The 17,105-nt window shown below is 43.5% G+C and overlaps 1 protein-coding gene across 1 annotated transcript in view; it reads left to right on the top strand.

The window, feature by feature from the left end:
* TNIP3 (TNFAIP3 interacting protein 3) overlaps positions 1-8,134 on the top strand; it is a 106,950-nt gene extending 98,816 nt beyond the window's left edge. Inside the window, exon 14 of the mRNA XM_084855941.1 lies at positions 5,393-8,134. Coding sequence (XP_084712067.1) covers positions 5,393-5,427 — 35 coding nt within the window. The 3' untranslated portion in view covers positions 5,428-8,134. The remainder of the gene's footprint in view (positions 1-5,392) is intronic.
* The last annotated feature ends 8,971 nt before the right edge of the window (positions 8,135-17,105 follow it).

The raw sequence follows: 17,105 nt of genomic DNA, 5'->3' as shown, positions 1-17,105 counted from the left end.
ACTGTACTTCCTTGAATATTGTACTATTTGTGGCCTCTAATTTTGCCTTCAGTGATAGTCTTTTCAGTGCAAGAGTTTATAGTTTCTCTGAAGGAAGCACAATGTCAGTCAGAAGGAAGCACAATGATAAAAAAGCACATCTGATTTAAACAGTAGCATGGTTTTATGTTTCAGCAACCCATCCTTCACATCTGAATGTTCTGAGATTTATTCATTTTCTACTTTACAGTTAATGGGCAAGGTGACTGTAAAGAGTTTAAAGGATAGTAATGATCTGGTATGAGACTCAGGATGCGTCGGGAAGATATCAAAGCATTTTATAGTAACATGTCTATCTCTGGTTTGCATTGCAATTACATATGGCATTGGTAATGCTGGTATTCTAGTAATATACTTTAAATTCCCAGATGTTAATGGGAATTTCCCCCCATTGGCTTCATGAGGCATTCATTTAACATGTGGAAAATCTTTGCTTTCTCATCCATTATCTGGAAGAGTTGCAAAATTAGTTCCATGTTATTTGTTCACTAATATATATGCCACCACAACCTTGAAAGAGTTGATGTTGGGAGTGTTTGATTTGCTTAACCCTTAAAAATGAAACGGTTGCAAATGCTGCTTAAGTGAAAGCTCATTTTTGTTTTACTTATCGCTTCTCCCATCCGTCTCTCACTTTGCCAGTTGCAAATGTATCCAGGATCTGAGGGCTGCAACGCTAACTTGTTGCAGCCTGATCTTAATATCCGAAATGTGTTTTCTTCAGAGTAAGTCCGGCTGAGTTCAATGGGACCTACTTCCTAGTGCTTTTAGGATGGTCAAAGAGCCAGGGTCCCTGGTCAAAGGCTATAGTTTTCAGGTATGGTTGAAACGAAACACTGGGCTCTATCTGCAAATTGCTGTGACTGGGTTGCTACAGTCTGCCAGGATATCTGAAATTATCCAAGCTCTGATTTTTTAAAATGTTGTTTAATCATTGTTGATAACTTCTTGAAAATCTGGAAAACGCATTATTTTTATAACGATTACCACAATTTCATTGGGTTTCCTTCTTTTCTGCCTCTATCACCTGAGGCCTGGCAAACTGCCATCAATGTCTTGCATTGCACAGAGCCATTTTGCCTTTGCAACATGGGTATAGAAGATTACTCATTTATGGCAATGTTTCCATACACTTGGCTTATGTAAACAATGACAAGATGTGAAATAAATGGTCACAGTCGAGCCAGGATTAGAGATTTCTGAGTTTCTAGCTCAGGACTTACCGTGGTCCCAACTGTCTCATGTATCATAAACTGAGACAAGGGAAGGAGGGAAGGCACTAGTACAGGAAACCTATTTAGCTTGTAAGACTTTTGAAGCAGTTTTTCTGAAGAAACTGGTTCATTTGCTCTGATGAAGAGTCTCAACTCAAAATGCATTGTGTCACTCTTAATAAACTGATTCCTCTACATTTTTAGGTCTCCACTTCTCTGGGTTCTCATGTATCATAAGCCCATGTTAATAGGCAGAGCAGGCATCAAGAGTAGGGTTGGGCATCTGCCAAGGGCCCACACGCCAGCAGGGGCCCACTGACAAGAACCTCCTAGAGGTTCCTTCTCTTCACCATTGTAACCTGTTTGTTCAGCTCCTCTCACTCTAGCCCAAACAACAGTGATGGTGAGAAGGAGGGGCAGTAGATACCATTGCTTTATTTGCTCCCTGGCTGTCTGCCTGTCAAGCAAGTAAGTGATAGCAATCGTGAGAAAGAGGATGAGGAGGAATAGCAGCTGGTGACAATGGTGGTGAGAAGGTAGGTTCACTGAAGAGGGGGACCATTGAGGGTGTCTTACCCAAAGGCCCTCAGAAACGTGGAGCCAAAACAGTTGCTAGTATTTTAACCCACAGAAACATTAACTTCCTTGAAGCTAGTGGCAGAGAAACTGCTGGAGGACTGGGTACATACTAACAGGTTGTGTTGAATGTTTACCTGTGACTATTCTGGGGTGAAATATGGGAGAGGGGGAATAAAATGCCCCTGAAATCTCTTTGTATTTGTCATTTGCTACCCAATTTGGGGATTGGTTCCTTGACTGGCTGCTCCTTTGGTATTATTCCCCCCTCCCCCTTTCCTGGGAATACGAACTCAGCCAATCAATCATATAAGGAACATGATCACTGTCCAGTGTTACTTAGCCCATCAGATTGGGTAGATCAGGGGTGCTGAACCTCTTTCAGCCCAAGGGCTAAATCCTGTTTCAGAGAAGCTCTTGGGGACCACAAGAATACCAGCAAACACCAAGAATACCAATGTATCTTAGCTTACAGCTCTTACTGCCACTAGCTAAGCCTTAGGAGAGGCGTTTCAACGTTTGTAGAATGAGGAAAAATGAGGAAACCACCAAATAATCAACAGTTGGGGAAAGGGAGTGGGATCTAGGGAAGGGGCCATGGCCATCTGGGAAATCCTGGAGAACTGGATTTCACACCCTTGGGCTACATGATAGCATCAGGAAGTCAACCAGGGTGAGTCAAACCAGAATCCCTTCTACCCACAAGCGAACACTTCTGCCTCTTTTCACAGCCTGCCCACAATTTTGCATAAATAGGGGTGCTTTCCCAGCTGCTACATACCTCAGTGGAAAATATGCCCTTTGGCTCAGGCTCAGCTACTGATCATGTAGAATGTATTGATTGGTCAGTTTATGTTCCATCTTTTAGTTACACATTCAATTTATGTAAAATTGTTAAGGTCGAAATCAGGTATGATTCTTAGGTGAAGGAGATACAGTTACATATCTTACAAATTTTACAAAAATATATGATGTACACATACCTTAAAGGAGAAGTATCCATCCTGTAACTGTCTTAAATGGTGATAATTTCTCAATTGATGATCAGAATATTACTTCCTTAGATTGCCTTCACTTTATTTTCACCTCTCTATTCTCAGTTGTAAGCTCCTGGGATTGCTGGACTTGGTTACTTATCCTGCAGTGCAATGTATATCATCACGACTATAAATCCAGATGTTGAATGACAAGCTTATCTAGATGTAACATTTTGGAAGTTTAAATTGTTCTCTTGAGCCAAGCCAGGACTCCTGGAAATATTTCATGTTGCTTGTTTTAATGCTTTACTTCCATGGGAGGTGATATAGATTCTGTCATCCATGGGCAAGCTTATAGCAGTATCTTACAGAAATATTCAGAAAACATCTTCGGGAATTATAGTGGCAACATCAGGGAAATTTATGCCCCATTATCTGAGAGCAAGCCTCATTTAATTCAATGTGACTTGCTCTGAATAGACTTGCATAAGATTGCCCTGTGGGAGACTTAGGGTGCAATCCTGTGCAGGTTTCGACAGAAAAAATTCCTGGCTGGCTGGGGCATGCTGGGAGTTGTAGGACTTTTTTTTGTCTAAATGAGCACAAGATTGTGCCCTTAGAAGATCAAGTTGAACCAAGCTCTTGTAACAGAGATTAACCTAATCTGTGCCTGTGTGTATTCGTGTGTGTGGCTGTCCTGAACACACTTCTCACTTGCCTCTTCCAAAGAGGGATAACTCCAGGGGGGAGAGGGGATAGCGAGAGACAGCTGGTGACCCTCCAAAAACATTTCCTGCTACACCACACATCTGGCAGAAAAGTTAGCATAGCTTCATGTATCACAGCAATTTAATTATCAAACAATCATAGTATGTTTGAATTAACAATTTCAAAGCCTGCAAGTGGTCTAAAATTTAAAAAGTGTGTGTGTGTGTGTGTTTCCCAAATTCCAAGCAAGCAAGCAAGCAAGCAAGCAAGCAAGCAAGCAAGCAAGCTGGAGCCACTGAACTAACACAGAAAGAGAGACATACACAGCTTACTAGCCAGAAGACCTACTGGCTGGTAGGTCTTCTGGCTGGTAAACTCTGTGTGTGTGTGTGTGTGTGTGTGTGTGTATGTGCACGCACGCGTGTGCGTGCCTGTTAGTCCACTTCTTCACTCCTCCAAATAAATTATTCTAGGTCCACCCCTGATTCCCAATTACCAAGTAGATCGTAGTACTAGTTATTATGGCCACGCCATCTGAAAGACCACAATCTCTCATATAAGCCTGCCCAGGTTTTAAGATCTTCCAGAGAGGCCCTTCTCTTAGTCCTGCCACCATCAGAGGCCTGTTTGGTGGTGATGTGAGAGACAGCTTTCCCTGTGGCGCTCCCAGGCTCTGGAACTCCCTGGCGAGGGAGGCTAGGTTGGTTCCCTTTCTGTTATCCTTCCACCAGCACACAAAGATGTTTTGATTCAGGCAGGCCTCTGGCATGTAAGCTGGTCAGCTGCTGAAGGGGGTTCTATTGGATTGACTGCTGTTTATTTCTTTTATGGTTGTGTTTCTAATTGTGCTTTTAATTTATTTGTTTTTATGATTGCTTTAATTAAGTTTTTGTTTTAATCTCGGTTTTATTATTGGTAGCTGCCTTGAGAACCATTTTTGGGTGGAAAGGTGGGATATGAATCAAATAAATAAGATGGATAAGCTTGTGGTACAGTTAGAGTAAAACATCCTAAGAAGAAGCTCAGTAAGTATTGAGAAAGTTTCAATGTGTAAGTTATATAGCAGAACTATTGTCAGAAAAAAAATATGCACCTGCATTTGATTGGAATATGATCAGAAGCTTGAAGGGTTTTCAAACCTAGAAGATAAATTAAACCCATGGCACTATAACATGTCCCTAACTTGGACATGAGTCTCATCAAAGGTGAAAGAGTGTTCTTAAGGGCCTGTAGAGAGATTCTTGTAAGCAGCTATCCACAAGACTCTGATAGTTATGTGCCACTATTGAAGCTCTGACAGTGAGGGTTGATCTCCTCTCTTCTTTCAGGTCTTGGGTCCTGGCAGTAAAAATACAGTTGCAACTTAATTCTAGAATGGATTAAGGGGGTTGTGCAATCAAAATGGCAGCTGCACACACCCAGCACACACATTGTGGGTTAAATGAGCCAGCCGTGTTGTGTGATCCGGCCCTTTCTGTCATGCTGCATTTCAGTGGCACTATACGATAGTGCTTTTTATAGGTGTTGAAGTGCACTGATAACTGTTGGGGTGCATTACACATTCCATATACTGCTTTTCTAGCGTTATTTCCTGCTTTTTGTTTTGTATTATCCAAAATACCGCAACAAATGTCATTGTGTGCACTGTAAGGTATACATGCACAAAAGGGATACAGAATTACCATGATGGGATTGTATCGATATGACATGAGCTGTAGATCAGCTTTGGTTTACTCTAAAACACATTATTAGAGATTATGATGATGACATATGTTAATACCTTGTTAAAAACTTTAGATTAGGGAAAACTTGAGACAGAAAAGATGGAGTATTGTAAATGTCTAATTTTCTTTGACATTTGTAATCATTTATTTATAGATGCCTCCTCAGAGAAGGATGTTTCCCACTTGTAGCACATGAAAAAAACGCACTGGAGCAAACCCAAGAGTCAGCAGATTTCACTTTGTAACTGCTGTTACATTTTCTTCTCCTATTGCAGTGAACTTTATATAATATGCATGTATATGACATACATCCGTGGGGAGACTTCTGTGACTGTGGTGGAGAAGCAGATTTCCTTCCAGCTACACATTTGTTGTCAAATTAAATGTCTGCAGCAACTTGGAAAATTCTCAGTGTTGGGAGGGCAGTGAGGGGGTTTATTAGGTGTAGCCTCTGGTGGCTACTGCATGGGGAAGTCCTGCTCTTAACTTTGGGCACCAGAAAGAGGCAGTGGTGGTGGTGAGTGCTGCAGCCAGCATTGTGCAAGTGCAGACTTGCTTGTGAGATTTGTTCCTGCCTAACGTCAGCAGTTGGCACCCACACTGGAAGCGTTTCCACATGAGGCTTTGTATTGTGCACTTGTGATTGCTCACTCATTGTAGTTTGCAGGTCCTTTACATGATGGTGTCATCCTCCAGAGCCTCTCCCATGCTTTGCAGCCGTTATCACGGGTTTTTTTCTAACAAGGCAAGTCTGGTATTATTTAGAAATGGTGGAATGAAAGTCTCATGTAATGTAATTGCACAATTCTGCTATACCACAGTGCCACCTAGTGGTTGTATAAGGGAACATATAGAAAGGCAGAGAAAAAAAAATATGTGTAAGGGAGCTGATCTTAATCCTGCAAAGAATCCAGAAGCAGAAGCCCCGGTAAAGGTGCAGATTAAAAGCTATATGTAGAAAAGCCCTGGGATGACTGTCTAGTCCACAATCATGCACTTGCATAGTGCTGGTCTTAGCACCCCTCATCCTCCATCTCCACTGCTATCCAGTGCCTAAAGGTAAGGGGGACAGGAATAAGTGTTGTACTCAGGGAAGGGCCTCATTCAGCAGAATGAACAAGGAGGCCCAGCTCATTGCATTTTAAACTAAGTGAAGTAATACTCATCGCCATTTAAAGAGGTGTGCCTCCACTCCATAAGACCATTAAGATTAGAGCAGTGGAGGCTGATAACTCTGATATCAGTGGGGTGGTGAATGCACTCCAGGTTTCAGTCAGAGCCAGTCAGAACTCTAAAGGAGTTATCCGAGGTGCTTTGCAAGGTCCTACACAACTCCCAGCATTCCCCAGCCAGCATCTGTCTAAACCTGCATAGGATTGTGCGCTAAAATGATCTAACTGTCCCCCCCCCCCAATCATCACACAGCAGGTGCCAGGGATCTTGCTAGCAACCCCCTTCACTGCCCACTGTTGCAAATGTTTGCACTGGATTGACTGCCACAGTTTCAAGTACCGGTGTGTGTGTGTGTGTCCAATAACCCTTTTATTTAATTCGTAAGAATCATTTCTTGCCACTGTGAGTTCTAAAGTGAGTTCTGAAGGCATTCTGCTAAACAGGCCTGCACAACCCACCAATACAAATGCAGCCCACAAGTGACATGCTGTTGTTGGTTATGGGCTTAACCATCTCCATGCTTATGCATTCCTCATGCAAGCAGCAAACTGATACAGTGTCTTGGGCTGTGTCCCACTGATAAAGGGGCCTACATGTTTCACCCAGGACAGAGACGCTTATGAGTAACAACTGGATTTTATTTATTTTTTTAAATGGGGGAATCAAACTTCCCCCTTTTCTTGCTCCCAGCATTCCTAGGGACAACTCCAGGTCCAACCTGTAACCATCACATGACCTGTTAGAGCCCAATTTGAATGTCTACAGACCTGTCCTCCCCCATCCCATCTTGGGACTCTGATCATGCAGATACCATAACTCCATCATCGAGTCTGGGTGTCCCATTCACCCCCCCCCTTTAGTAACATCTTGCCTGATGAAGAGATCTGGAGGTCTCGAAAGCTTGTATATTTTGGGTGACCTTTTGGTTGGCCTAATAAAGGTATTACACTAATATGGACTTTGGAAAAAAATTTATGGCCAACACAGCTACTTTTGCTTATGGTTTACCAAAACTCTGTTGGGTCGCTATAGGCGGTTGATGGGCTACATTTGATTAGATGGATCAGAGGTGGGGAAAGAATGCGCTCAAATGGATTGTCACACTGCTTGCTGTTCTCAGGCTAGTTTGTCAGAACGGCCTCATCCTTATTGGTAAAGCTCCTTACAAAGTAAGTGGCTCAAGGCTGCATCCAAAGATAACCTGTCCTTGTTTGCTGGATTTTAATTTCTTTTAAATAAAAGACAACATGATCTTGTCTACACTGATGTCAAATCTCAGGTTTCTGTTGAAAGAAAATGAAAGTACAAAATGGGTGTAGTTTTCAGTATCAGTGATGCTAACCCATATATACAGTGGAGGCTGGTGGCTCCTATTTCATTGGGCCCTATCCCAAAATAGGTTCAGCACCTTGGATAGCTCCTTTAGAGTTCTGTCTGATTCTGACTGTAACCCAGAATACATTCACAGCCCCACCAAACTCAGAGCCACCAACCTCCACTGTATAATTAAAACATTGCTAGAATTACTTCAATATTTTGTGCTGATTATTACGACCACAGTCCAGCACAGAGTTAGGAGCATTTAATTCCCACTGATTTCAGTGACATTTAAACAGGTGTAATTGTGCACTAGATTGTGGCTAAACAGATTTACCAATTTCAGTAAAGATTGTTAAACATATTCGCCTCTGGTATTCAATTTGAAAATAAATCTAATGCACCCTAAATATAATTGCATGTTAATATGTGAAAGAAATAAACATGACAGATGTTTGGGAATATACTGTAGGATGTAATCTGTTTATGGCATTACCTATTTTTCTTTTAATAGGGCAGTCCTTACAGCATTCAGCCAGAACTTAGCCTTGTAGAAGAGTTAAGTCTCAGACACTGTACTGGTCATATATTCAATGGATGGTCTCACCAAACCTGGAATTCTTCCATCTCCGACTCCAACTTTACATAGCAATACTTTTCTAAATTCCTCACACACCCCAAATAGAGGTGTCTGTCAGGCAATTTTGGAAAATACATATTCACATGCATTTTCATATTCATAGTGAACATACTGGAAATAATTCCTACATTCATAGAAACTCATTTGGATTCCAGTTCATCGACATTGATGGTGTCATTAAAATAATAATCGTAAAGGATTAGGTGTGTTAAGTGTTTGAGCCACAATAGAATACCATCACGGTTAGGGATTTCTTTGCAATTAAACTGATTCCCTCAACAGCTTCATTTTTATATTCAGTTATTAGGGAGACAAATCACCCCGACCCTGTTGGACAATAAAATGAACTCTTCACGTTGATAATTCTCCAGAGCATATCTGTTTTTAAAATAAACGCGTGCAAGTTAAACTCATGCTGCAATTGTAGCCGTGGGAGAATAATGTGAGAGTATCCTTTAAAGGAAGATGGGAAAGATCAGTCTCTGTGCGTGGGTAGGAAGTTGGCTTAAACAGCCACTATAGCAGCAGATAATTCAACTAGCAGACCGAGTAACCATGCTACTCCTGATTAGCGATTTGGCTAATAAGGGTGAGATCATGGAAAATGCTAATGCACTGCCTTAGGAAAATCCAATTATAATGTAACCTAATTCAATTCAAACTCTCAGCGGGTGACCAGTGTTTGTGGGAAGAGCACCCCAGACGTTGAACCTTAGGGAACGCTCCAGACAGACAGGCTTCTGTGTCGCTGACATTAGAGCCAACAAGCCTCATTTCATTCCCTTCAACACTTCGGCTCGACTAATTATGAAGGTTGTGTCTTCCATTTGTGAAGCTTCACTCATTATCATTAGAGTTCATGAAAACAGAAGAATATATGCTAGCTACTTAGACTAAAAGGGGAGTGGGCCAGGGGGTGGCGGGGGGCGGATTGCAGGCATTTTGCAGTCTTAGGATGCTTTTCTTAGTGCCAACACCTGCCTTTAATGCTTTGCTCCCAAAGGTCTGACCCAGCAGATCTTTAGCTGCCTAAAAATCCCACTGAAACAAATTGTGAGAAACTAGCAAGAGTGGAAGGGAGGAAAGGAGAACATTACCTTTCCTCCCCACTTACTGTATTGTGTAATGATGTGTTACAGTACTGAACCTAGGTCTTCAGCTAAATGAATGTCACCAAAGCAGAAAAGTAAATGTGAAAAGGATACCCCCCCACACACATATATATATAGGCAAGGAATTTTAATGAAAATCTATCCGCTGACAACTACAGTAGTTCATTTCTAGTTCATGGAGGAACAGTCTTAGCAACTTAGCAGTAGCCAAACACATCTGGAGGGTACCAGGTTGGGGAAGATATCTGTTAGTCTTTAAGGAGCCACCAGACTGTTGCTTTTGCTGCAGCAGACTCACCCATTTAGAAGCCATTGTATGAAAGCACATTTCCTGATCCCCTTTACTTATACATACACAACACACATGCACACACATAATACACATTCTTTCTTGTGACAAGTCACAACTGAGCTCTTAATCAGATCTCACCATCAAAAAGTGCTTTGCTAGAATTGTGTAACTCTGTGCATTGATTTTGATATGCATGTTCATCACTTGAGGACTCATTGGTTGATCATTGTCAGCTGAAGGTGTACACTGTCCATTAAAAGGAACTCAGTTTTTGAATTGATATCAGGTGCTATGAAACTCCATGTGTGATTATAGTAGGGATGATTTTATTTTTAATTAGTTGTTTAATTTTAAATTATATCCCAACTTTCCTCAAAGGAATTCAAGGCAATGCGGCTGTTTGCATGCAATGGCAGCAAGTTAACCCATGATTTGCCATGGCACATGTCAAGAGCATTCTGCAGCCTTATTGAATATTCAACCCTCAATCTGGGGTTGCTACATTATCCAGACACTATAGAGTAATGGTGGGTTAAACAACCCACAGTTAACCTAAATACTAATTGTAGGTTAACTGTGTGTTGTTTAATCTACAATTAATCTACAGTGTCTGGGTTCAGATGTCATGTACTCAAAATAAATATTCAAAATGGCCATGGGATGTATCTGGCACACACCTTATGTGAGAACTGGCTGTGTGTGTCCCCTGTTCCATTTATCCTCACAACAGCCCTGTGAAGATTAGGCTGAGAGACAATGACTGGCCCAAGGCCACCAAGCAAGGTTCACAGCTAAGTGGGGATTTTAACCTGGCTGACCTTAGCCCTAGGTTCAGAAAACCAACCGCTAAACCACACTGTCTCATGTATGTAGGGATGTTAGAGAGTTTCGCCACGGATCCCAGGGAGGCCGAATTCCAGTGAATGAATTGGAACTGGCCCCACCACCCCGCGAAAGCCCCGCAAAACAGAGCCTACCTGGCTGCGGCTCCGGCAGCAGCTCTGGCGGCCATTCGCGTCCCTGCTTTCGCCATGATAGGCTACGTAAATATATACGTAGCCTATCACGGGCCAGTGTAGGGACGCAAATGGCATCCCCTACACAGGACACCATTTGCGTCCTCAGCAGCCTGGCAGTGGCTGGAGGCCCCACTGCGGGTTGGCCCGGCTGGCGGCTCTGCGGACTGGCCGCGGAGCAGAGCCGGCCGGGCGGGATTCCAGGGGGGAGAAATGGATTGCCTTCCCCCACCTGCGGACCCCAGCGGAGCCAGGTAAGCGGGGTTTCGTACACCCCTACATGTATGCAAGTCATCACTCGCTGTTACTGTTACCACCATAGGGCCAAACTAGACATGACACCGTTCACACTATTAGCAATTGTGCAAAGGTTTTTTTACTCTGAAATTTTATTTCATTTAAAAATAAAGTAAACAAAATAAAGGCAACAAAAAGAACAAGAGTAAATCACAGGGCCCCGATCTGGATCAGGGCCCTGGCAGGGGCGAGGGTGTTTAAGAGGTAAAGCCATGAGCAGAGATAGAATAGATTAAATTAAACAAATATAAAGCCTGGCAAAAATGACATTGGAGTAGGCACCATGTGACCCTCCCTGGGGAGAGCATTCCATAATCAGGGTGCCACTCCTAAGAAGACCCTTTCACTGGTAGCCACTCTCTGTACCTCTGTGGTAGGGGCACCAGGGGAAGATCATCTGATGAAGATCTTTGCATGTGGAGACAAGCAAATCATATAGACTTATCCAAGCCTTCCCTAACTCGGGGCTCTCCAGATGTGTTGGACTACAACTCCCATCATGCTTGCTGTGGATGATGGCTGTGGCCTTACCCTGTGACCTGCATGCTGCACCACTGTGATTTCTGATCATGAATATGGAAATAAGAAGGCAGGAATTATTGTAGATTTATTAAACCAGGTATAAACCTTGCAGTCTTATGATGTGTCTTCAGAACAGGTGAAATAATTATTGTACTTGCAAATTCCCCAGAATAGAGAAAGAGGTCATTCCTATTCTTGACTAAAGTGCAAACAATGTCTATTTAATGTTTCAGTTGCACGTTGCAAGGCCTATAAGACCACCATGACAAAATAATGCATTTTCTTAAGGCACAATCCTATGCATGTTTAGCCAGAAAAAAAGGCCTACAGCTCCCAGCAGGCCTTGTAGGCCTTTTTTCTGTCTAAACATGCATAGGATTGTTCCCTTCATTAATAAAACCCCTTCCAAGCATGAGCCAATGGCTCGTTGGTTGACGGTGTTATTCCCATTGACAGTGCCCATAGCCTCTGGGTCACTTCCACCTGTTCCATAAATAGGCAGTGCACAGGTGCTTCCTGTTTAATGGCTGTATGTCTGAGGCAAGAGCCTACACTCCCCACACATTGTGAAAATGAGCAGGAGGGGAACTTAAAGGGAAGAAAGAAAAGGGAAAAGAAAAGAAAGAAAGAAAGAAAGAAAGAAAAAGAAAAGAGGTCCTGGCTGCTTTTATATTGGCACCTGGCTGAGGAAGTGGACAGGTATAGTATGTGATAAAGCACCTTTTATGGATGAATGCTGTCCATTAGAACATGAGAGTAAGTTTTGAGGTTCTGAAAATGTGGAGCAGGTTTATAGAAACACTTCAGAATTCTCTTTTACTAGGTATTTTAAGAAGTGATTATGCGTGTAGTAAAAATGTATCCTAAAAGCCATTGTATGTGCCTTAAGCAGCACGTAGTATTGTAAGAGCTGCACATGCCTGGAATGAATGAATAGCAACCCTAGATAAGGTAGCTAAGCAAACGTCCAGCAACCAATCAAAGTGACACGCTAGCTAAGGAACGCAAGCTGAAGTGATAAAACTGTAGCGCGGGCGTTGCCCAGGGTCGACTCTGAGCTCCTTTGTCAAACTGTTTGCAAACAATAAAATCGAGTTGGACCCAGCCTGAAATTGACTCTCCTCTTTGGGGCAAATTGGACTAGCCTCCAGGGGGCGACACTAGCAATTTGTGCAACATGCGGGTGTCATTTCCTTCAGTTGGTAGAGAGGGGGAGAGACTGTGGATGCAAGGTAGTGTGCCTTTTGTTCTGACATCAGCGTAACTTGTTAACATGGCAGGCAACGTTACTGAAGTATACGCTTCAGATGGTATATTGGGTGGTGTTTTTTAAACTATAAGTAGCAAATCTAGAAATGTTAATTAAAACATCTCTGGTAATGGCCCATTGCACAAAGAAAAACATAAAAAGAGTCATGCTGGATCAGACCAGGGGTCCATCTAGTCCAGCATTCTGTGGACTAGATGTTTCTAGGAGTCATATAAAATGGTGTTCAGTTATTATTTGGCTATAGTTGGAATGAAAAGGAAGTAAGGGGACATCAAGGGCACCTTTTGATCTATAGGGAATGCTGTGTTTGAGAGGTATTCATAATCCTCAGCGGTTTGCTGGGGCTGCTCCAGAGGGTGGCCAGGTTGGGTGGTTACCAGCGTCCTGAGATTAGCAGAGGGGCTACTGTTCTAACAGTTCTACCTTTCCACTTTGAATAAACTAGCCAAGAAGATGAGATTCACCCTAAGACAAATCTCAGTTTGCATGTCCTGCTTCTCCCAGGTTGGGGGCGGGGGGACATTGAGGGTGCCATGCCTGAGAGTAGAGTAAAAAATTACACTGGTGGTATAAATAACTCACCATTCCAATAAATTCTCTAGTATAGAAAGAACAAGCCAGTGCTCCTTTATGCCAGTGTCCAGGCAAGTCTTCCTGGTCACTACTGACTATGGCACAGATTTAAGATTATAGAGTACCATTAAGATGTGAACTTATGGGAATTTCAGAAGTTTTATAAAAGAAAGGTTCAAAGGTATGTATTTGAGTAATTTCTATATGCTATGTTTCAAGCTAATTTTTCCAAAGCGAACAGAAACATATAACAATAAAATCTAAAATAAAAATAATATAAAGCACTAAAATTACATCCACATTGAAAACCAGCACAATATGGGGGACAGGGGGCAGAAAAGTAAAAACAGCAGTCATAAAATACCTTCTAGAACAAAAATGTTTTTGAGTGCCAACTAAAAACAGAAAGGGAGCTTGTGAGACCATCTTGGCAAGAGAATTCCACATGTGTGATGCCCACCTGTCTCTGCTACCTACTGCCAAAATGTCTCTCTTAAGGGTTTTGCTTTTAACATGGACTGTATATGGCAACGTTGAGCTGCTAAGGGCTGCTCCATGTTTCTCTACATGGGTGTAGTGGGGAGAATGTGTACACTGATGTGTGTGTGGAGGGGGAAATAACACACATGTCTCTCTCACAGTGATTGTAAAATGTCTGGAAATTACGATGAACTGCAGAAAAAAAATGTAGTGTAACTCAAAAACGATAAACTCTTTTTCCTACAAGGTGATTGTCTCTACAACAAAATGTGTGACGTGGTTCTGTGTGTTCTGTCTAACAGGAGTGCTTTGCTATCTAATATGCTATAACCAGGACTGTGTGTATTCCCCAGTTTCATGTGTATTCCATACATTGCAGACAGAATTTATCATCCTGAGAGTTGCTGCTGTCTTGAAAACAAAGATAATGAAGACTGAAAAAGTGTGGGCGGTGCCTATTATACACAGCCCTTCATATAACCCCTATATTTATTTATTATTATTTATTGACATTTATATACTGCCTTATCTGCTAGAATTTAAATCAACAGTTTCAGACCGTAAAACCTTAAAACAATAAAAATAGTAAAGACATCAAAACATTGAAACTACACATTTTGGACGTCCAAATTGAAAAGATGCACCTTTACATCCTTTCTAAAGGCCAAGACAGTGGGGGCTGGTTGCAGTTCTCGAGGGAGCACATTCCATAGTTTGCACTGCAGGCAACCCAGGAGAAAGCCCTCTCACGTCTGCCCAACAAATGGGCCTCTCTGGGCAATGGTGCCCTCAAAAGGGCCTCTCCTGCAGATCTTAGTATTCGGGATGGTTCATAGCGAGACAAGTGGTCCCTTGCCAGGTCCTAAGCTGTTTAGGGCTTTAAAGGTTAAAACCAGCACCGTGAATTGCACCCAGAAAGCAACTGACAACCAGTGCAGGTCTTTCAGGACTGGTCTGATATGATCCCAATACTGTGTATCAGTTAGCAGCCTAGCTGCCGCATTTTGCACCAGTTGAAGATTCTGGATACTCTTCAGGGGTAGCCCCACAGAGAGTGCATTGTAATAATCTAAACATGATGTAACCAACTCATGGACAACTGTTGCCAAGGCAGACAGATTCAAGAAGGGGTGCAGCTGATGCACCAACTGTAATTGTGCAAACGCATTCCTTGCCACCACTGCCACCTGAAGAGCCAGGGCAGCGTCGGATCAAGGAGCACTCCCAAGCTGCGGACCTGATCCTTCGGGGGAGTGCAACTCCTTCCAGAACAGGTTGAATCCCAATCCCCGAGTCAGGCTTTCTGCTGACCAGCAATGCCTTGTTGTCTTGTCTGGGTTTAGCCTCAGCTTGTTCACCCTCCTTCAGTCCATTGTCGAACACAGGTGACGTTCAAGGGTTTCAGCTGCTTCCTTGGTGATAGGTGACAAAGAGCAATAGAGCTGGGTGTCATCAGCATATTGGTGGCATCTTACTCCAGAAGCTCCAAATGCCCGCTCCCACTGGTTTCATGTAAATATTAAACAGGACAGGGAACAAGATAGAACTCTGTGGGACACAGAGCCACAGAGTCCATGGAGCCAAACAGTAATCTCCCAGCACCACCTTCTGGACACAGCCCAACAGAAAGGACCAGAACCACTGTGAAAAAGTACTTCCAAGGCCCATCCCCACTGGGTGGTCCAGAAGGATATCAGGGTTGCTGGTATCAAAAGCCATCAAGAGTTCCAAGAGAACTAATAGGGCTGTACTTCCCCTCAGCCAGTTTCCAACGTAGATCATCCACCAAGGTGACCGAAGGCATCCTAGTCCCAACTCCAGCCAAAAGCCCTATTGAAATGGGTCCAGATAATCCGTTTCATCCAGGTGCATCTGGAATTGCAATGCCATCACCTTCTTGATCACCTTAGCCAAGAATGGTATATTTGAGACTGGCTTATAGTTAGTCACTGATTGTGGGTCAAGGGAAGGTTTATTTAATAAAGGTTTTGTTACTGCCTCTTTTAAGCAAGAGGGAACAACCCCTCCTGCAAAGAGGCATTAATCACTTCCCTTAGCTATGGCATCAGTCCCACCTTGGCTAACTTAATCAGCCAAGAAGGGCAAGGGCCAGGTACACAGGTGGTGGACTCCCCCACTCCATATAGCCCATTCACATCCACTAGCTGAAAAGATGCTACCACATCTGCACAAGTGGCAGTGGTAGGGATGATGGAGAATTCCGCCACAGACTCCAGTGAGGCCAAATTCTAAAGAATCCCCCAGAATCCATGGCAGAATGGACTACCCCCCCGCCACACCCCAAATCCCCCCGGAATGGACCAACCCGGCGGCAGCGGCAACTCTGGTGGCTCTGGCGGTGGAGAGGCCGCCATTTGCATCCCTGCCTTTTGCTGTGATAGGCTATGTAGATACTTACATAGCCTATCACAGCTTGGCAGGGACGCAAATGGCAGCTGGCGTAGTGGCTGCCATTTGCGGCCGCAGTCCAGCTGCAGACGGAAGTCCAGCTGCGGCCAGCTCCAGCTGCAGAGCGGAGAGAGAGAGCGGAGCAAAGCGGAGCTGGCCAGGGAGGGTTCTGTATGTGGGGGGATGGATTGCCTCCCCCCTCCTGCGGACCCCAGTGGATGGAGGTAAGTGGGGTTTCGTATACCCTTAGGCAGTGGAGGATGCGTTGCTCTGACCTGCACCAGTATTGGAGTCCATATAAGGTGAATCCGAGCAACCTCATCTGCCAAGAAGAAAGCAAAATGTTCACAGCAAACCACTGACTGCTCCAGCTCCCCCTCCTCAGCATCCTGGCAAAGGAAGCCTCACACAATACAGAAAAGCATCACTGGTCTATTCTTTGCAGACACGATGGTGTCAGCAATGTGAGCTTTCTTCGCTGCTCTCACTGTGACAGTATAAGTGTTTAAATAATCATTTATATGTTTTGGGTCAGGTTTCATAGAACCATAGACTCATAGAATAGTAGGGTTGGAAGAGGCCTATAAGGCCATCAAATCCAACCCCCTGCTCATCGCAGGAATCCAAGTCAGAGCATCCCTGACAGGTGGCTGTCCAGCCTCGTCTTGAAGGCCTCCAGTGTGGGACAGCCCACCACCTCCCTAGGTAATTGGTCCCTTTGTCGTATTGCTCTAACAGGCAGGAAGTTTTTCTGGATGTTCAGCCG

Source organism: Heloderma suspectum, chromosome 5 (genome assembly GCF_057233095.1).
Source record: "Heloderma suspectum isolate Gila_16-S chromosome 5, 16-S_ref, whole genome shotgun sequence".
Lineage (NCBI taxonomy): Eukaryota > Metazoa > Chordata > Lepidosauria > Squamata > Helodermatidae > Heloderma > Heloderma suspectum.
Note: the sequence above shows the minus strand (reverse complement) of the source record. Positions and strands in the feature narration are given on the sequence as shown.